Here is a 22909-nt window from a genome sequence, read left to right as displayed (position 1 = left end):
CGCTTTTGGTGCACGAACAGTTATCGAACATAACCTCGAACAGCCGAATTTTTTGCAAATCGTTCGAGTTCGTCGAACGACTCGAACACCGCCCAAAACAGCTCGAATTTGAGATTGGCGAACAGTTCTAGTCGAACACCGCTCATCTCTAATCTGCAGTACCCAGCCATAGCCACTGTAGTTTTGATGAAGCTGCTGTGTTCTAGAACTATCCGAGAATTGACGGCCAGCGCCGGTAACACGTGATCGGAGGGTGTACCAGGTGTCACACCCCCACTGATCAGATACTGCTAGCCTATCCTACCATTAAAAAGTAGTGGCCAACCTCCTTAATGTGTTATTAATAATTTTGCGCTACATTTAAATTTCAGTCCAGATATTTCTTTTAATTTAACCTATTTTTCCTATTTTCCAGCTTTAATTTGCACTTCTGTGGTGGAACATTGATCGATCGCCAGTGGGTTCTTACTGCTGCACATTGCCTGGAACGGTATTTTCCTTACAAAAAATTGTGCCAATCATGCAGTTTACATAAAATCCGTAAATTAATATATATTCCAATATATAGTGAAATATAATTGTAATATTCATCACACCTTTTTTACATAGTATACACTGTATACCAACAAATTACTGAAAATAAAGAGTTATAACATACCATATAGGTATTCAAATATTAGCTTTCATAATAAACATACATGAATACAAGTATACATATTCTACATGCCAGACTTTTTGTAACTGGAACTCTGTATGAGAAATGTTAAGATAAAGTAGCAAACAAAACAAGCTGAAAAGTTGAAAATGTGAGCGGTATGGATTTTCTTAGCAACTATTTTTATTGTTTCACTGCATACAAAATAAAGTAATCGCCTTAGCACGCTTATTTAGAAATATTCCAGTGTTTTTTGTCTGTATCGCCTATGTGCTATATTTTTGCTGTAAACAGTATCAGTGTTTGTGCATCTGATTTTGAAGCACTGCTTTAGGGCAAGATTATTCTACAGCACAGAGAAGCCATAAGTCAACACATTTAAAAGTCGTTTCATTAAAGTGTTTATGCCAGAATTTTTATGTAAAACACCTTAAGAAGTCACAGTATTTTTGCCTAATTTAGAAGTTGCCCAAAAATATTGCTGCTTTTGCCATTTTCATATCAATCCCAACAAGCTATACCAATATGGATGAGCATGGACAGAATGTGGTGTGACTACAGCCGCCCATCAAATTCATGAAAATTTTGGTTGCTGCAGAGGCGTAACTTACTCCAATCTCTGACTGGAGTACATTTCTGCCGGAGGTGCACAGCACTTGTAAGATGCTCCTAATTCATTAAGCAGCATGCGCCTCTCAATGAATTAGTCGCATCTTACTCCAGCAGCCCCGTTCATTAAGACTCGTGGGAACAGTTCCAGTCTTAATGAGACTCCACGTTCGGTTACATATTAGAATTTGCTATTTTTATTGGGCTGCCATAGGTCTTAATTTTTTAAAGGGTTATTCTCATCTTCCATCCTCAGGAGGGCACTGCTCCTCTGCCTCCCAACTTCCTTTTTGCCTCAGGGGTGGTGCACTCCTGAAGATTGACAGTTTGGGTTGGCGGCACGGCTGAACTGCTAGCCTGAACTGTGCATTCACCCTTGCTGCTAAATGAGGCAGCATTACGTCTGCATGGTTGGAGGGGAGAAGGAACACCGAAGCAGTCGTGTCAGCTTCAGAGTAGCGCTTACAAGCTCTATACAAAGAACTTGCAAGACCCATTCTCTGCCTAGGAAACTGGCCACTGCAAAGGTAGCTGGTAACTTAGGCAACAAGCAGTAAACTATTGAATTAAAAATTCCTTTGTTCTTGAGAACATGGGGAATTTTTACCAAGAAGTAGACTACAAAGTTGCTTGTGTTTATGATGATGAGAAAATCCCTTTAGACCCCATTCAGATTTCCTTTTTCATGTACATGTTCTATCCGTGATTTTAATGTATAGAACATTTACCCATTTTAGTATTTGGAGCTGTTCACATGTCCATAGTTTTTTTTAAGACATTATGTCGTCAACAAAATAATGGAGACCTGTCCATTTTTTAGCAGCATTAGTAATGAAAGTCACCCATACAAGTTTCAGGGTCCATGAAAATCCATGTGCTGTCCATGATTATTAACATTGCAGTGTATAGGAGAAACCTTGTAATTTATTGATCCTGAAACACTGAAACATGGACCGAACTATGATGAAACTCGGATCCAAGACACTGATGACACTTGAACCATTTTTTTACCTGTGTGACCAAAGACATCTGAATGAAGCCCTAAGCTACTCTCATTTGGGTGTTTGACATAAGGTATCTAACTGCATGATTCTGTCATTCCAATTCTATCCACCAGATACCAGACATTTTTTAGTTATTGTTGATACCCGGTGGGAAGAGATTTGCTTTGTATTTTCACTTTTAATAGCTAGGATAATACTATAAGGTTATCATTCGCCTCAATATAATAAGCAATGGAATTTTACAAGGCACAATTTACTGAAATAAACGGGATTACCAGCAGTATCATCTGTTTACAATTGTGTCTCTCATAATTTGATTTACAGATCAAATCGACCATCATCCTATAAAGTACAACTTGGAATTCACAAGGAAAAAAGCTCTGAGCCTTCAAAGCAGGTTATAGATGTTGATAAGTTATTTTTGGGGCCATTAAAAGCAGATATTGCTTTACTGAAGCTGAAAAGGTAACTGACATTCATGCAACATTGTACATGGCAATACTCAATACGATTTCCAGTTTATACTTTGTTTGATGCTGTGCAGATTCATTTAATGACATTTTATTCAGTTTTTAGTCCTAGGGTATGAAATTTTGTAATGTAAAACTGAGCTCATAGATCAAGAAGTTTAAAAGTACTAAATGACAAACCTATTTAAAAATAAATTATATTTATTCTTTCAGTCGGTGGATTTAAAATGTTACCAAATAAACACTAAATGCATTACCTGTCCATTAGTTAATATATATTTATTTAAAAGCAAGAAGGCAAAAAGAATTACATACAACCTACTTTAGGGGTGAGCTGACCTGTGGAAGTTTGGGTTCTGCTACCCGACCGAACTTTGGACTAAAAGTTTGGTTCGGGTACCAGAACTTTACCCAAACTTGAACCTGAATCCGAACCCCATTGAAATCTATGAGGACCTGAACTTTGGACCTAGAAAATATTTATTCTCTCACGCTCCTCTCGAATTTCCCGAGGAACTCCGAACATTGAAACGGATTTACGGGCGTAGTTCTTGTTCGGAGTTCAGATCTGTATCTGTAATATGCTGCATTTACATTGGGCAGCATATTTAGTTGACAGATTTTCATAATCAAAAGTTATTACCTACCGACAGGATCCCAACAGCTTGTCTTTTCAGAACCCTATCTTAATGAAGTGGATGTGCAAATGCTTGACCTTCTTTATATTAATTCTATGACACTGCCAGAAATAGCCAAGGACTTGGCTTTCTTCAGCAATGAATGGGAATAAGTTTGAGCATGCATCCCTCTGCTCAGTTCAAGACAGAGCATGTTTCTCAGGATCTACAACCCTGTTCTTCTGGTCACCTGGGGTCCGACCGTTATTTATAGGGGTCAGCTTTTGATTCTGGGAATACCCCTTTAAATAATAAAGAAAAGTACCTACCATACATAGCGTTCCTTAAGATCAGTGTTGCAGGCCAGACAGTTCTAGGAGTTTCTTTTGAAGTTTTAGAAAGCAAATCATATAACCCAAATGATCGGATCAGAAGCATAAATCTAACTGCCATTTTTTTCTACAGCCCAGCCGTAATAACAGATGAAGTTCTCCCAGCTTGTCTACCACCTCATAATTATGTGGTACCAGATAAATCAGAATGTTATGTTACAGGATGGGGGGAAACTCAAGGTAAATATACTGCAGTTTTTTTTAGAATGGTCGTGTTGTAGACCATTGTTATTCAGTAATTTGCTGGTTTTGTAATTTTTATCATTGCTATAGATAAAAGTTTATACATTTTGGACTTTACATAGATAATAGCACTACATAATTATCATAACTATTAAAATGAATATGTCAGCACAGAGTGACTGTTCAAACCAAGTACAGGTGCACCCTTGGCATGGCCAAACAATTCAGTGCACCTTCCCACCTACTTGTTTCCCACCTACTTGTTTCCCACCTATCTCCAAACTTTTTTGTCTTCGGTGAATTTAGATTTTCCTATTCCTGAGATAGATGACAGTTGGTTCTCATAAGGATCTATGGAGAGGGGAGGTGGGAGAAGCTGGAGCCAAACACAAACATTATGCTGCAAGCTTAAATCATGTTTGGAAAAAAAAATTCAAATCAAGATAAAAAAGAATAGTAAACTTGCAATTTTCACACTGGCCACTGGGGCTTTGTTAGAGTCATACTTCCTGTTCTTTCAGGAAGACTTTTAACTAAGACTTCTTTTTATCAAAGGCAAGATTACAATGACAGGTAGAAAGTCTATACTCAGCTGATAACACAGGTCCACCAGTGGCAGTAGATAATGTCCTATCTGACCCTGCTCCCCCTCCCTTCACAATGACCTTTACAAAGGCTCATTAAAGATTTTATCCTCTTAATTTATTGCAGTCATTATATTATATCACACTGTGTACTTACAATTGCTAATTTTACCTTTCTGCCCAGCTAATTTTCCTCTGTACTCTGCTATATGTAGAAACAGGAAGTCTCTTGTCCCTGCATTTATCATCCCCCTCTTCAACTCCTGACCCAGCTGCTCCCTGCTTGCCAGCCAGGGACTTTTGCAGTGACTTATGACTCATACAGGGAAAATTGACCTCTTGTTTCTACATAGAGCTTAGAAGGATTCAACTTGTCACTTTTTAATCATGTGATGTCACAGACCTAATAGAAAAAAGAAGAATTAACTGGGTTGAAGGTCAAAATGAGCGCTTGTACGTACACAGTGCTATATAACATGATGATTGCAATATATTAAGGGGATAACATTTTTGATGGAAGTGCTTCTTTAAGTGCTTCATTACAGAAGATTGGTTCAGACACTGTTCATTGTTATTATGCACATGTGTAGTTTCCTGAAACATGAAGTTAGAAAATAAAAGACCCAGTGGCAGTGTGAAAATTAAAAGATATCTATCTTTTTTTATATAGATTGTGATTTAGGAAAAAAATCACTGGCGAAAAAAAAGAAAAATACATTTAACTCAAATACTTGATTTAAACAAAAGGTCATTAGAATAGCTTTCCTTTAAGTGCAGATATTCCATATTTGTAATTATCTCATTAGGATCTTTGTTTTCCAAAATCCACCTCTCTATGAGCTTGATGTGGTGGTTGGATTCAAGTTTTTAACAATAGGTTTTTTACTTTGATAACAAAGATAACAAAGATATACGTGTGTTGTGCCCATGGTGTAAGCTACCAAAGAAAATTATACCTTCTTTAATTAAAGATGCCCTTACACAACTTTTTGCATTTTAAACTGGCTACCACATGCTAAAGTTGCTGAATAACTGAATAAAGTATAGCTTTTTTTTTTATTGCGCCTCTCAATTTCAGAGATATTGGCTTCTAAAATTTAGAGTGCCTAGCAGGGCTGCCACCAGGAATTTCGGGCCCCCTTGAGACTCAGTCTAGGCTCCACCCCAGCTCCGCATCCACCCTTTGAACCTTCCACAGTCCCACCGCCCACTCTTGGAAAAACTCCAATTCTGCACCACATCCTCAAAAATCACACATTAAAGCTATGTGCCCATGATGCAGATTTGAAGCAGAAATTTCCTAAGCGTTTTTACATGCGTTTATGCATTTGTTTTTTCAAGCGGTTTTCCAAGCGATTTTGAGCATCACTCAAATGCATTTGGAAAAGGGCTTGACAATAAGTTGGTCACACAATATAAATCCATGCAACTAGCATGGATTTATATTGTGTGACCAACTTATGAGGAGAGTTCTGATTTCAAATGTTGCATCTATACTAAAAAAAAGAATTAAAAAGTAAAAAGAGAAAAAAACCTTATACTCACCTGTCTGGCGGCCCCCAGTCTCCTCCTGGCAGCGATCCTCTCTCCTCGGTGGCCCACGGTGTACTGGCAGGACCTGCGATGACGTCATTTAATCAGCTGATGGTCATGTGACCATCACCTGACCGCTGACGTCGGCGTGACCATCAGCTGATTAAGTGAAGTCACTGCAGGTCCTGCCAGTACACCGCTGGCCACCGAGGAGAAAGGATCGCCACCGGGAGGAGACCGGGGGCCACCGGAGAGGTGAGTATGAATATTTTTTTTTTATTTTTTACTTTATATTCTTTTTTAACTTGCGGGTACGATGGTACCTGGGTCGGTTGAGAGTGTCCTCTTCTCCAGACCCGGGTACCATCCGCGCATTGAACCGCATAAAGTCCGCATGTATAAATCTATACATGCGGATTTTATGCGGTTCAATGCAAGTCAATGGACGCAGAAATGCCGCTGCAGAAACGCATTAAATCCGCATCGTGGGCACACAGCCTAACAGTTCCCATCTAACCATATCCCATATGTAGCCATGAGCTTTTGTTTTGGCCAAAAGATTTTTTTACGCCGCCACCACAACAAGGGAGACTCTTCTGGCCGGCCCTATTCTACTCTAACCTATTACATTTCTTAAAATATTCAATACTCTTTTTAGGTATATTTTTCTTTATTTTTCTTTAAAGGAATGTGTCATATACATTTTTAAATAACCAATAGTACTACATACAATGAACAAATGCCACAACACCGTGACTAGACCACATATTACCACCACATAGTGACCGAATACTACAATACTGATCATTAATAAAAAAACACAATACTAATATTACCATAAGTGCCATTATACACAGGAGCTCTGTACATACACTATACACTGTATACTAAGTTTACAGGTAATACAGTGATCACCAGTGACATTATACACAGGAGCTCTGTATGTAGTGTCAGTGTACAGGTAAAACTGTGATCACCAGTGACATTATACACAGGAACTCTGTATATAGTGTATAGTATACATGTAATACAGTGATCACCAGTGACATTATACACAGGAGCTCTGTATATAGTGTCAGTGTACAGGTACAGGTGATCACCAGTGACATTATACACAGGAGCCCTATATATAGTGTCAGTGTACAGGTAATACAGTGATCACCAGTGACATTATGCACAGGAGCTCTGTATATGGTGTCAGTGAACAGGTAATACGTGGATCACTGGTGACATTATACACAAGAGCTCTGTATATAGTGTACAGGTAATGCAGTGATCACCGGTCACATTATACAAAGGACCTCTGTATAGAATGTACAGATAATACAGTGATCACTAGTGATATTATACACAGGAGCTCTGCATATAGTGTATAATGTACAGGTAATACAGTAATCACCGGTGACATTATACACAGGAGCTCTGTACATAGTATATAGTGTCAGTGTACAGATAACACACTGACTCATCGGTGACATCACTAGTTGAAGTCCTTCATCATCACTTTTCTCCTTCATCCAGAGCAGAATGCCATCACTTCTTCCAGCCAGGACTCTTTTCTGCATAAAATAACACACAGTTATCTAGAGCACCGTGACTTCCAGAGCAAATTCCCCAAATTTTACACTATGCAGCTGAATACAGACGTGCACCCACCATTAATATATAATTAGTTATTATGCAACCACCATTCCAAGTGCGCCCCCACTAACTAGCGACTTTCCCCACCTAATAAATATATAAATTAGCACCTGTACTCTTTACCCCAATTTATTACCAGTCACACTTTGTTATCCTCAAGGCCCCTCACTCTGTACCTCCTGCTCCCCCGATTCATTATATTTACATGCCCTCCACTGCCCCAATTCATTATGTCATATCCCCTCTCTCACTCCCACACCCATTTCATCATCATTTACTCTCCCCCACACTCAATTCATTATCATTTGCTCTCCCCCCACTCCCAATTCATCATTTGCTCTCCCCACCCTAATTCATCATTTGCTCTCCCCACCCCAATTCATCATTTGCTCTCCCCACCCCACACTCCCAGTTCATAATTTGCCCCCCCACTCTCAATTCATCATTTGCTCTCCCCACCCCACACTCCCAATTCATCATTTTCTGTCCCCACCCTCCACTCGCAATTCATCATTTGCTTTCCCCCCCTTTCGCAATTCACCATATGCTCTCCCCACCCCCCACTACCAGTTAATAATATGCTCTCCCCACCCCTCACTTCCAATTCATCATTTGCTTTCCCCCACGCCCCACTCTCAATTCATCATTTGCTCTCCCACCCCACACTCCCAATTCATCATTTTCTGTCCCCACTCTCCACTCTCAACTCATCATTTGCTTTCCCTCCCCAATCCCAATTCATCATTTGCTCTCCCCACCCTCCACTCCCAATTCATAATTTGCTCTCCCCACCCCCAGTTCATCATTTGCTCCCCCAATTCCTAATTCATCATTTGCTCCCCCCCACTCCCAATTCACTATTTGCTCTCCCTCCACTCCCAATTCACCATTTGCTCTCCCCACCTCCACTCCCAATTCATCATGTGCTCTCCCCACCCCCCACTCCCAGTTCAACATTTGCTGTCCCTACCCCCTCAGTCCCAATTCATCATGTGCTCTCCCCACCCCCACACCCAATTCATCATGTGCTGTCTCCCAAGACCATTTAATTAATGCTATTGAAAAAAAAGTTTTCATACCTCTCATACAATCACCTTCAGCTTCACTTCTGGACTGGCATATTAGCGCTCGATGACGGCGAGTACGCAATGACGTCATCACGTATGCGCCATCTCCAGCGCATCACAGAACAGGAGGAGGGACTCCCCTGGAGCTGCATGGCTGTTCAGTTTTGATGGCTATGAGAGCTCCAAGGCTCCCTGTGCTGAGATGTACACCGCCTGAGGTGGCACCCCAGTACACAATACCCTAGTGAGTAGAAGCACAAGAGGGGGGCCCCGGACCGGGCCCCTGCTCTTTGCTTCTGGTTACTGGGCCCCATACAGCAGTAAGGGCAGTAATGCCCTGATGGCAGTCCTGGTACCTAGTATGCTAGTTTCCTCTTCAACCAAGGGGGCATTAACAGAGATTCTTCTCTGTGGGCATTTACTTTTTCCCCTGCATAATGTTTTCAATCATAAGAAGCCATAGTCATTTTGGGTTATAAAAAGCAAACACCCCCAGAGAATGTCAGAACCAGATTTTTCACTATGACCTGGGAGACTGATTTGCTCAACCTTATCACACTGAGATCTTCTCGCTCTGAACACTTCCTGTCATTCCAAACACCTGGAAAGGAGTGGAGCTGCAATGTCATTACTTACAGTGCTCTGAATCTATCCCTGTCCAGTAGTATATGTTAAATATTTATATTTCCACCTCCAGTAAGCAAAAAACTGATTCTTTTCAAATGGAAGAAAAATGGATGGCTAATTAATGGATCTGTTTTCCATAAACTTCAATGTTAAATAAAACGTATCCAGTTTAAATCAGTTTTTTAGTTTTTTCAGGAGGGAAAAAAGATGTTTGCTCAACTTTTTTATCAATGGATTGCTGCTGGATTCATTCTAAAGGATGATTACTGGACATGTGAACTTAGCCTAAAGCTGCTCGCACAATCATCTCCATCACTGCTCCCTGCTGCAGGCCTCCTCTCTTGGCACTGTAATCACATTACAATACAGCTCTCTTCCTCTCTTAGAGCTATAATATCAGGAGGAGAACAACAGTGGGAAGATGATTGTGCAAGTAGTGTTTTTCACATAGCAGTGACGGACACAGACAGAAAAGGACCCCTGTGCAAGAACAGTGTATGGCCCTTTAGATGCCAATAGTTCTGATAACAGAAGCTGCTTGCTGCTATGAGGATGAGAGTGGGCTCTCTTACCTATTGGGACGCTGTGGGGCTACACAGGTTGACTGTCACAATTCTTGGATGTATCCCAGGTATTGGGAATTATTTCCCAATACCTGGGATAGATCCAGTGTTGTATCTAATGACACTACAGCGCAGCTCTCCTCAGGTTTAGACATATCAGTCTCACCAGATCACCGTGAAAAATATGGTTTTCACCTTCTCTTGGGGCATTTACAGGTTTTTTCCCTGCATGACATTGCCTCCATATGATTGGGCAATCTCATACATGGGAAAATGTAATTGCCCCCAGAGAAGAATCTCTGTTAATAACCTCTTCGCAGATGAAGAAATTAGCATATTAGATGTTTTTTTTAGATATTGTGTTAGATATTTTATTCATCTCTTCAGTCACTTTATCATGAGGCAGCAAGTTTAACATGAAAAAAAGAAGTGAAAGGTCCTATTTAAGTGGGGGTGTTGCGTAGGCCAATTTTATTTAAGGGCTTGCTGGAGTATGGTGCGCCAAATTCATTCAGAGGCGTATGGCACTTAATAATTTCAGTAACCCCTGTCTCTGTTGTGCATAGCTAGAAATGCTACTCCAGAAATGCTACTCCTGACTTTTGCTGAATTTGATAAGTATGTGTAACCACGCCAATTCCCATCCAACTCCTCCTCCCCCATTTTTATCAGAGCTGCTTCAAACTGGCATGAAAACAACAAAAGTCGCAAAATTTTTGCGCAACTTCGCATTGTGCAAAACGTTTACAACTTTTCAGAGCGTTTTACGCTAGTTTTTGGACATAAAAGCTTTGATGAATCACCCACACTATGTTTTACGATTATATTTAGGGAAACCAACCAGTATATTAACAACTGATATGAAAAATCAAGGAGAACATTCTATATCATTCAAATACTTTCAGTCCAAAAATTACTGGTGGCAGCAAAATACTACATACAGATTTGACTGATGGCTCTATATCTGGAATCCAGGTTTCAAAATCAATGTTTGTATCTTGATGCAGAATGCATAGTTGAATATTACTCCTCTATTCTTCAGTTCTGTGGAATAACTTAGGTTTACTTTGAGAATATATATACTTTCCACATTATTAATATATTTTAGCTCTATGAACCTCTTGTGTATACCTAATAGAAAAATTATACTCTAAGTGTAAGTACTAACAATATGTGTGATACCATCAGGCAGTGGTAAAGAAGGTGTTCTTAAAGAAGCTGGTTTCCCTGTGATTGAAAACAAAGCATGTAACAGTCCTGAATACCTCAACGGTAGAGTTACAAGCCGGGAGTTGTGTGCCGGGAATATCCAGGGAGGAGTGGACAGCTGTCAGGTATGATGCATTAGAAAACTGTTAAAGTTCAAGAGACGCTGCAAATTTTCAGCAGTTAAAAATCCACCTTTGATTCTATTTTATTACAGATTTTATTTCTGAAATGCTGTATATGTGGAAGATTTCACCCTTTGCTTGAATATATATATCTATTGGAGGTTGGGACTGCCTCTTTTCCTGACTGGGCACTCCTCCCATCAACCTAAGGCTGTTTTTAATTAATGGTGGATCCTATATGCCCTTTAAATTTGTAGTCTTTTAGCCCGGGAGAGGCATGTTTGATAAATATTAGGTTTAGGGTCCCATCAAAAACAGGTCACTTTGTCATGGCTCATGGGCTCTCATGAATTGGCCAATTTATGTGCTAAGTACCTTCATTTTCATAAGGATATTCTAAATAGCAGTAATGCTCCCAAACTTCATATATTCAATGTTTACATTGACTTCAGTACTAACAGAGTTTATATAGATACACATATATATACTATATATATATATATATATATATATATATATATATATGACTTATTATTTTCCTAGAAGACAGCATATCAGTATCATTAATATATAATACTGATTACAAATTTAAACTGTTTAACTGCCTTGTTCATGTGCTTGTTGCAGCTGTTTTGAACTGCCTATACCTATGAATAAGGACATGTCTGTCCGAAACGCGTAAAGTTTTTTTTCTTCGTCCTTCCTGTTTTTTTCTACCCCACCTTCTTTATTTATTGCTAGCATGACCTTTTTATCATATCAATAAAGATTTTTCATTATTACAAATTTTTTGTTGCTGGAATTTTTTTGATTATTTTTCGTGACTTCTACACCGGGAAAGCTTGCCCCGTTTTTTCCATGCATCAACATATGGATCTGCTATTTCCTCAATGGTGAGCTGATAACTTTTTTCGTGTTTTGAACTGCAGGCTTATCAGACATCTGTGTAAGCTTCTCTCCTCCACTCTACTAAGCTCATACTCTATTTACAAACACTCAGTGTCTGAGTATAGGGGAGGGGAACAGAGAAGCTCACTCCGGGATACGGATATTTGATAGAGCTTCAGTTCAAAATAGCTGCTACAAGTACATGAACAAAGCAGTTGAAACAGTACTTTCTGATATGATCTGCTACAAGCACTAAGGAAAGACAGGAGATCTGTCCCTACAATAGAACTAAGCTAGATCCCTACGATGTAACGGGGAACCTGATCCTGCGATCAGACCCGCTAAAGTCCTCAGCTAGTCTGAACGAAGACCTATAGATGTGAGGAAGGGATCCCTACAAGAACTAGGGACTGGGAGAAAGATGGACACCTCCTAGCAGAAATTGTAGCAGTAAAAAGACAAACAAACAACATAGAACATAGAGGTCAAAAGACCTAGCTAAACTGACTGAGAAAGGTAACAAAGCACCTGGCTAGCTTAAGAGTAGAAATTACAATGAAGTCCAGCAAGGCCAGAAGGGCGGAGCAGGATTAAATAGGCAAAAACGGTCATGTGACCAGCATAATAGAAAAAACCTAACAGGAGAGTTCCCCCTCTTCTATGAGGATCCTCTGGATCCCCTAGGCCCAGGCTTATCAGGAAACCTCTTGTGAAATGCTCTGACAAGTCTGGAAGCAGAAACATCATCTGCCCTCACCCGTGAGTTATCCTCAGGACCGAAACCCTTCCAAGCGACGAGATACTGCAAACTCCCTTTATACCGTCTAGAATTAAGGATGCGGGAAATTTCATATTCCCCGTCCTCCACCAGTGGCAGTGGCGTCTCTATCTGATACATAAGCTTTTTTCAATAGAGAAACATGAAACACCGGATTAATCTTCCAGAGGTAGGAACCTCCAACCTAACAGCAGATTGGTTAACTACCTGAAGCACCTTAAAGGGCCCTACAAACTTGGGACCCAATTTTTTAGAAGGAATCCTCAACCGCAGATTCTTAGAGGACAACCAAACCATGTCACCAACAGCAAACAAAACCTCTTGACGTTTCCTGTCAAAGTACCTCATAGATTTTTTGTTAGCCTCCTGAAGATTACCACGCACCTCCGTCCAAACTCTTTCCAAATCACCGCAAAACCTCTCCTCCTCAGGCACAGCCGATACCAATTTGGAGAATGACCCAAAAGACGGATGTCTCCCAGAACAACAAAAAAAAGGCGAACACCCAGCAGAAGAGGATGTATGGTTGTTAAGAGCAAATTCAGCAAGCGGCAGAAACTCGGACCACCCCTCTTGATTGTCTGCCACAAAACAACGCAAGAACTGCTCAACATCCTGGTTCTTCCTTTCTGTCTGGCCATTAGACTCAGGATGATATCCAGATGAAAATGACAAATGAACTCCCAACCTGTCACAAAAGGCACGCCAAAAACGAGCCACGAACTGAGGTCCCCTATCAGAAACAATGTCAGTAGGAACACCATGGAGTCTGACAATCTCCTTGACAAAGGCCTTAGCGAGTGTCTTAGCGCAGGGCAGTTTGATGAAGGGAACCAAGTGACACATCTTGCTAAAACGGTCCACGACCACCCAGATGACCGTGAAACCCTCAGAGGGGGGAAGGTCAGTAATAAAGTCCATAGCCAGATGTGTCCAAGGTGCACTAGGAACCTCCAGAGGGCAACGCAACCCCGCAGCAGGAGTATGTGAAGACTTAGATCTAGCACACACAGTACATTGACGCACCCTCTTAATGACCTCCTTCTGCCATCCAGGCCACCAAAAACTGCGACCCACAAGTCTCTTGGTCTCAGAAATTCCAGGATCACCAGCCAACCGAGACTCATGACACTCAACAAACAAATCTCTCCTAAAGGTCCTAGGCACAAACAACCTCCCATGGGGAGTGTTAGATGGGGCATTCTCCTGTGCTTTAAGAATCTCATCTTCCAAAACAGAGTCCAATGCAGCAATCACAACACCTTCTTGTAAAATGCTCTCCTCCCCCTCAGCACCGACCATGGGAGAAAAGCTGTGAGACAAAGCATCAGCTTTAACATTCTTGGTACCCGGGATGTAAGTAACGGAAAAATTAAACCGCGAAAAAAAAAGTGTCCACCTAGCTTGACGGGCATTCAAGCGCTTGGCAGCATCAAGATAGATCAGATTTTTATGATCAGTGAAAACCTGAATGGGAAAATCAGCACCTTCCAAGAGATGACTCCAGTGTTCAAATGCGAGTTTAATAGCCAGCAATTCCCGATTACCAATATCGTAATTAAGTTCAGTCTCAGAAAATTTTTTTGAAAAAAAGGCACAGGGATGCACTCCATCCTTGTTTTCCTGAGACAACACCGCACCGACCCCCACAGAAGAAGCATCAACCTCAACCAAAAACGGCTTAGTCACATCAGGCTGCATAAGGATGGAGGCAGAGCTGAACCTCTCCTTTAGAAACACAAAAGCATCAATGGCCTCAGTAATCCACTGAACCGTATTAGAACCTTTCCTGGTGAGATCGGTCAGTGGTTTAACAATAATAGAAATTTTTTTAATGAATTTTCTGTAATAATTGGCGAAACCCAAAAACCTCTGTATCGATTTCAACCAATAGGCCTAGGCCATTCCTGCACAGCTTGAACTTTTACCGGGTCCATCTCAAAGCCCTCGCTGGAGATAATGTAGCCCAAAAAACTAATTCTCTGTACAGCGAACTCACATTTCTCCTGCTTAGCAAAAAGCGAATTGTCAATCAATAACTGTAATACCTCACGTACGCTCCGCCAATGAGACTCCAGGTCAGGCGAATAAATCAAAATGTCATCCAAATACACAACCACATTTTTGCTGATCAAAGGTCTATTGATGTCATTAATAAGATTCTGAAAAAATGCTGGTGCATTGGTAAGACCAAAAGGCATAACTAAATTCTCAAAATGACCCACAGGAGTGTTAAAAGCAGTCTTCCATTCATCACCCTCCTTCATGCGCAACAAATTGTATGCCCCCCAGAGATCAATTTTAGAGAACCACTTGGCCCCCACTAACTGGTTAAACAAATCAGGAATCAATGGCAGTGGGTAGGGATTGCGTACAGTAATTTTATTAATCTCGCGAAATTCCAAACAAGGACGTAAACCGCCGTCCTTTTTTTTAACAAAAAAAAATCCAACAGCCACAGGTGACTTAGAGGGTCTGATATGATCGGCGGCCAAGCTCGTCTGTATGTATTCCTTCAAAGCCTTTCTCTCAGGAATAGTCAGATTAAATAAACGACTTTTAGGAAGAGTCGCTCCAGGGACAAATTCAATGGTACAATCATAGTCTCTATGGGGAGTCAAAATTTGTGACTCCTCCTCAGAAAACACTTTCCAAAAATCCTGAATAGGTACAGGTAATTCCCCTCTATCCACAGCAGCAATGCGCCCGTTACAACACTTGTCATAACACTTAGGGCTCCAGGACTTAATTTCATTGGTAGACCAATCCAGTACAGGATTGTGCAATTTTAACCAGGGCAACCCCAAAACTACTGGAGAAGGCAAATTATTTAATACCACCAAATCCAAATTTTCTTGCTGAATACCATTAATAGTGAGGGGAAATTCATAAACCTTGTGAGTAACACATTTCAAGGGAGAGCCATCGACAGAAACCACGGCAATAGGGGATGACAAAGGTTTGGGTTTTAAATTAAGTTTTTCCAAGAATCCCCCATCAATCACATTCAGAGTTGAACCACAATCCACAAATACCCGAAATTCAATTAATTCTTCCTGAGCTGCGGTAGTAGCAGAAAGAAATACACCATTATTGTTTATACAGACTATACGGGCGTAACTGACCTTTTTTTTTTCTTTGTTCATACGAAGCACACAGTTCTTAATGAAATGGTCAGATTTGCCGCAATAAAAGCACAAACCTTCAGAAAACCTGCGGTCTTTTTCCTGAGAGCGGGGTGACATCACCCCAATCTCCATCGGCTCTCCTGTGTCAGTACAGACCCTCTCAAGACTCGGAGCTGACATGACAGAGGACTTACTCTCATTAACCCTTGCACGCAGTCTCCTGTCCACCCGTATAGCTAATTGCATTGCCTCCTGCAAGTTTCCAGGTGTAGGATAAGCAATCAGCAGATCCTTAACCCTTTCACCTAGCCCAGCAAGAAACAAACTTTTCAGAGCTGAATCGTTCCACCCCACCTGAGCAGACCACCAACGGAAGTGAGTACAATAATTTTCCACATTACCTGATCCCTGCCTCAAATGTCTCAATTCCGTCTCAGCTGATGAGACACGATCAGGATCTTCATACAACAACCCCAAAGCAGAAAAAAAACTATCCACTGATCTAAAGCACGGATCACTAAGTTGGAGAGAAAAGGCCCATCCCTGAGGTTCTTTGCGCAAAAGTGACATTATGAACCCTATGCGCTGTGATTCATCACCAGAGGATCTGGGTCTCAAACGAAAATACAATAAACAAGCATTTTTGTTCACCAAAAAATAAATCAGGCAATCGTACCTTTGGCTCCACAAAATGTGCTCCAGAACAGCTACTCACGTGTTGTTGGAGCTCGGCCACCCCCAGAGAGAGTCCCTGCAGGCGTTGAGCCAAATCCTGAACCGACACCATGATGGAAACTGGAGGTCTTTCCTAGGAATGGTAGTATGAGTGGCCGTTATGCAATGTTTTAGGAGTCCTATCTTGATGTTCCTAAAGAAGCCTTCAATCATTGACAGTAGGCCCAGTTGTGGGTTACTTTGAATGATGTCACCAGAAACCTTTGAGTATATTTCAAAGACCTTATTCCAAAGTCTTTTAATTGGTGGACATTCCCACCAGATGTGGAGCATGGTACCCTCAGATGACTCGCATCTCCAGCAGAGGTCAGATACCAGTGGGTATATCTTATGAAGGTGTGCTGGACATCTGTACCACCTAGTTAAAAGTGTATAGTTAGTTTCCTGAGCCCTACAAACCAGGGGAAGCTTCTGTGCACAAAAAAAGCTCTTTTCCATTGCTCAGAAGGAAACTCTAGCCCAATCTCCCGTTCCCAATCCAAGGCAAACCATGGTATATTCTCAGCTCTCTCTGACATAAGAATTGAGTATACCTGTGAGGCTGAGTGTGCAGGGCTCGTCTCTTGCATCATCAATGATTCCAATGGCGTCAGATCTGTTTCATGCATTGAAGCCAGCGGGTGGGACGACACGAAGGAACGTAGCTGCAAATATGCAAACCATGATATATGGAGTTCTGGAAATTCCTCCCTCAGTTCCGCCAGTGATTGCTGTCCTTCTAACGTCCTAGAGACGTGCATCATTCGGAGTTTAGGTGTGTTGGACCACACCAAAAATGACCCTACTCCAACACCCAGGGGAAACTCGGGATTGTCAAACACTGGGGTCATGGGACCAGGGCTATTTGAGAAACTCTGTCAAAATAAAACTCTCATATTTTAAGTAAATCCCATGTTAGAAAAGGTAGGGATTTGGTCAAATTACAATGTGTTTTAGGAATCCAATGCCAGTCAATGCCAGTGGTGAAATAGACCTCTCTATCGAGACCCATTATTTTCCTCCTTGATCATGGAACCAGTCCAAGGCCCGTATCACTATGGCTGCCCGATGGTAGTTTCTCAAGTTTCTCAAGTCGAGGTCTCTTCAGTCCCCATATGAACTTACTACAGACTGTATCTAGATGCTTAAAAATTTTTCCTGTGAGTATCAACGGGACTGCCTGGAACAGGTACAACAGTCTGGGGAGAATATCCATTATGATGACATTTATTCTACCAAACCAGGACAACCTAGCTCTCCCATATTTTTGAAAATCGGCTGAAATAGGCGTTAAAAGAGGGGTGAAGTTGGCCTGATATAATTGGCAAGTCTCTGATGTCAACTGTACCCCTAGATATTGCATTGATGTTGAACGCCACCGAAAGCGAAGAAGTCATCCTCTTTTCAATTTCAGATTTTTTGCGGATGGTTTTATGCTTGCATCAAGAATTTGTTGAAATATCATTGAATCCAATCTTCCCCCTACCCGTGAAATGTTCCCGGTGCCATTGGCTGCAACACAATCCCAAAGCACGATTGATCCACCCCCATGCTTAATGGTTGGTGACATGTTTTTTTTTCTGAAATTCTGTGCCCTTTTATCTCCACAGAAATCTTTGATCATTGTGGCCGAAGAGTTCTATTGTAACCTCATCGGTCCACAGGACTTGTTTCTAAAATGCATCAGGCTTGTTTAGATGTTCTTTTGCATACTTCTGATGCTGAATTTTATTGTGAGGATGCAGGAAAGTTTTTTTTCTGATGACTCTCCCATGAAGGCCATATTTGTGTAGGTGTCTCTGAGCAATAGAAAAATGTACCACAACTCCAGAGTCTGCTAAATCTTTCTGAAGGTCTTTTGCAGTGTGGGTTCTGATTTGCCTCTCTATCAGTCCAACGAGCAGCTCTCACTGAAATTTTGCTTGGTCTTCCAGACCTTATCTTGAACTCCACTATTCCTGTTAACTGCAATTTCTTAATTAAATTTCGAACTGAGGAAAGGGCAACTTGAAAAACTTGAAAACATTTGCTCTCTTCTTATAGCCTTCTCCTTCTTTGTGGGCCTCCACCATTTTCATTTTCAGAGTGCTAGGCCGCTGCTTAGAAGAACCCATGGTTGTTGTTTTTTGGCACAAGTTTAGAGGAGACTGGGATTTTATAAAGCTCAGAAATTTGCAGCCCCTGGCCTTTCCTAAAGTTGATAGTGGAGAAGCCATAACCCTAACAGGTTAATTAAGGTCTGAAACCTTGGTCAAAGTTACTTGAGCACACAAATATCTAAGGGTGCACAAACTTTTTCATCGGCCCATATCCCTTTTTGTAATTTTTAAAATGAAAAAAATGACTATATATTTTTTTTTTTTGCCTAAAATACAAAGGAAATGTGGCATCTTTTAACTTTAGGTCTTTTAGAGATCATTTCATCTTCAACTTCCTTAACTGTTCACAATAACAGTAATTTTGGCCAGGGGTGCCCAAACTTTTACATGCCACATTATATGTCAGAAGCTTTAATTGGGATATCATGTCAAATGGAGGCTATAAACATAAAATGAACAGAGCATTCAAACTTGTCCTGTAATTATAATACCGTATATTCCGGCGTATAAGACGACCTGGTGTATAAGACGACCCCCCTACTTTCCTGTTAAAATATAGAGTTTAGGATATATTCACCGTATAAGACTACCCCTTTTCCAACGCATACCAAACACCGGTAAAAATTTTAAAAAAACAGATTTGAATTTAACATGGTCCTTTTTTAATTTAAATTCTTATGACATGCAGGTATATAGCAGGAAAACTGTCACTCATCAACATATTAAAATAGGGGGGACCCCACGTCATTTTTTGGGGGGGTCCCCCATTCTAATAGCTAGTAAAGGCTAGGTATTCAGCTGGGGGCTGATATTAGTAGCCTGGGAAGCTCCGTGGGTATTACCCCCTTCCCAGACTTCAAACATCTGCCCCAGCCGTCTGCTTAACCTCCGCTAGAGACTATAATGATGGTGGATCCCACGCCAATTTTCTTTTTAAAAAATCCTTTATTTTAACACTAAATGACAATTGAGGGGTTAATAAAGATGCAGTCCCTAAATTATTATTAATTTTGTAATTAATTTTTCCCAAAAATGTTGACGTGGGCTTCGCCATATTTTTGTGTCCAGCTAGGTACAGCAGGCAGGAACGGGCTGCCCCCAACCACCAGCTGCCTATTTGTACCTGGCCGGACACAACAATATAGGGAAGCCCTTTTTTTTTAAATTATTTCATGAAATAATTAAAAAAAAAAGACGTGGGGCTTCGCCCTATTTTTGTGTCCAGCCAGGTACAACTAGGCAGCTGGGGGCTGGAATCTGCAGCGCAGGGAGACCCAAGCTTTCTGGGCCCCCCCCGCTGCAAATTGCAGTCCGCAGCCACCCCGGAAAATGGCGCGTTCATAGAAGCGCCATCTTCTGGCGCTGTACCCAACTCATCCAGGGCCCTGGTGCGGTGGCTCACTGGGTAATAAAGGGGTTAGGGCCAGCTTGGCATTATCAGCTGGCCCTAAGCCCGAAATTCATGGGGTCACGCCAATATTAGACATGACCACCATGAATTTCTAGTAAAGTAATTAAAAAAAACACAACACCCAGAATAAAGTCCTTTAATTGAAATAAAGACACAATTTTTTAATGTTCTAAATTAAACCATACTTACCATCACGCCCATTCCAGCTGAAGCCAACGATCTCCTGCAATAAAAGTAAAATAATAAAGCAACCTCATCCTTACCTCTCCATGGTTCCCAGGACCGGTCCAGCTCTGCTACATTCACATGACAGGCTGGACCGCAGCAGAACGCTGCCGTTCAGCTTGCCATGCGGCAGATACTGTGTCCAATGAACTCGGCTCACCTCATGCACGTCACTGACAGCGTGGGAAAATTCTCCTGCTCCCCGCATGCGCAGTAGAAGTTTCCCACGCTGTCAGTGACGGACGTCCAGGAGGTGAGCTGAGTTCATTGTCGGCTCATCTGGATGCCGTCACAGCGAGACACTGAGGAGCGCAAGCATGCCTGCGCTTCTCAGTGTCTGCGGGATGACAGGCTGGATGGCGGCGTTCTGCTGCGGTCCAGCCTGTCATCTCGATGTAGCAGAGCTGAAGCTGTCCTGGGAACCATGGAGAGGTAAGGATGAGGTTGCTTTATTATTTTTCTTTTATTGCAGGAGATCGTTGGCTTCAGCTGGAATGGGCGTGATGGTAAGTATGGTTTAATTTAGAACAATAAAGAATTGTGTCTTTATTTCAATTAAAGGACTTTATTCTGGGTGTTTGTGTTTTTTTTAACTTTGACTATGGGGTTAGTAATGGGGGTGTCTTATAGACGCCTCTCCATTACTAACCTGGGCTTGATGTCAGCTGGCATTATAAGCTGACATCAACCCCAACCCTATTACCCCCTGCCACCGCACCAGGGCAGCGTGGAAGAGCGAGGCTAAGTGCCAGAATTGGCGCATCCTATGGATGCGCCATTTCTGGGGCGGCTGACGGCTGGTGTTTCTAGCCTGGGAGGGGGCCAATATTCATGGCTCCCTTCCTGGGCTATTAATATCAGCCCCCAGCTGTCTGCCTAGCCTTTGCTAGCTATTAAATTAGGGGGGACCCCACGTCATTTTTTTTGGGGGGTCCCCCATTTTAATAGCTAGTAAAGGCTAGGTATTCAGCTGGGGGCTGATATTAGTAGCCTGGGAAGCTCCGTGGGTATTACCCCCTTCCCAGGCTTCAAACATCTGCCCCAGCTGTCTGCTTAACCTCCGCTAGAGCCTAAAATTAAGGGGAACCCCACGCCAATTTTTTTTTAAATAAATCCTTTATTTTAACACTAAATGACAAGTACAGTAACCAACACTATCACTGTACTTCATATATATGTGACTGACATGTTTCTATCTATCTAATCTATCTAATCTATGTGTGAAGCTCTATTCTGTCTGTTATAAATTGTCGGGTACAGATGCTGAATTGCCGGCGGCTTTTTTAAAGAGACAGTGCATGAAAACACTATTATTTGTTTTAATAAATCCTTTACACTAAATGACAAGTACAGTAAGCAACACTGTCACTGTACTTCATATATATGTGGCTGACATGTTTCTATCTATCTAATCTATGTGTGAAGCTCTATTCTTTCTATTCTAAATTGTCGGGTGCCGGCTTATGCCGCTGCTGAATTGCCGGCTTTTCATATATTGTCACAGAAGCGATGCGAACTTCCCAGCTCCGGACACAGCGCAGCGCTTCTGTGACAAGTGAAAGCTGTCGGCACAGAAGCCCTGCGCTGTGTCCGGAGCTGGGAATACGCAGCGATGTGTCAGTTTCAGCACAGAAGCGCTGACTGTCTGGACCTACCGCCGCCGTATTTTAACTCCCTCCACCTTATATTAACTCCGACATGGCAGGGATACGGCCACGGCAGCTTATTAACACCCCCAGAGTATCCCCGCATGTCAATTTCTGAAAGTTCAAAAGCATTACCGGCGTATAAGACGACCCCAGACTAGACAGAAGATTTTTCAGTCTTCAAAAGTCGTCTTATACGCCGGAATATACGGTACATTGTTTTGTTTTTTTTTGTTAAAACTGGTCTACTTTGCCTTACAGGGTGACAGTGGTGGGCCACTATCCTGTTTTGATGGAGAAAAGTATATTGTGCAAGGGGTTACTTCCTGGGGCCTTGGTTGTGCAGTCGCAATGAAGCCTGGTGTATACGTACGTGTCTCTATGTTTATACCATGGATTGAAACGACCATAAAGGAAAATTAATGAATTAATGAATATTATGTTTCTGCTTCTCTCATGGAGGGAACTGACAAGTTACATTTTAATGAATAAAAAAAACCTTTGTATCTACTGCTTTTATGTATGCTTTTGACAAAGCAATACACTTTTATAAATGTTTTTTTATGCTAATGTACACAAAGACACACAACTTCATCCTTGTGCTGATTTCTCTTTTTATAGCGATATGCGATTAATGAGTGAAATCTCGCAGCAGCTCTGGGCCTAGCTGGTTTGACACATATCCCTTGTCTGGTGCATGTGCTGAACTTGGTGGCGCAGAGCTTACTGAAAAACTACCCACAC

At 41.5% G+C, this 22909-nt stretch overlaps 1 protein-coding gene across 1 annotated transcript in view; it reads left to right on the top strand.

Moving 5' to 3' along the window:
• Positions 1 to 22676, top strand: part of PLG (plasminogen) — a 200331-nt gene extending 177655 nt beyond the window's left edge. Inside the window, exons 15-19 of the mRNA XM_073671410.1 lie at positions 416 to 490; positions 2593 to 2733; positions 3821 to 3927; positions 11134 to 11279; positions 22427 to 22676. Coding sequence (XP_073527511.1) covers positions 416 to 490; positions 2593 to 2733; positions 3821 to 3927; positions 11134 to 11279; positions 22427 to 22588 — 631 coding nt within the window. The 3' untranslated portion in view covers positions 22589 to 22676. The remainder of the gene's footprint in view (positions 1 to 415; positions 491 to 2592; positions 2734 to 3820; positions 3928 to 11133; positions 11280 to 22426) is intronic.
• The last annotated feature ends 233 nt before the right edge of the window (positions 22677 to 22909 follow it).

Source organism: Phyllobates terribilis, unplaced genomic scaffold (assembly GCF_046119375.1).
Source record: "Phyllobates terribilis strain yellow unplaced genomic scaffold, ASM4611937v1 Scaffold_3__8_contigs__length_932513732, whole genome shotgun sequence".
Taxonomy (NCBI): Eukaryota; Metazoa; Chordata; class Amphibia; order Anura; family Dendrobatidae; genus Phyllobates; species Phyllobates terribilis.
Note: the sequence above shows the minus strand (reverse complement) of the source record. Positions and strands in the feature narration are given on the sequence as shown.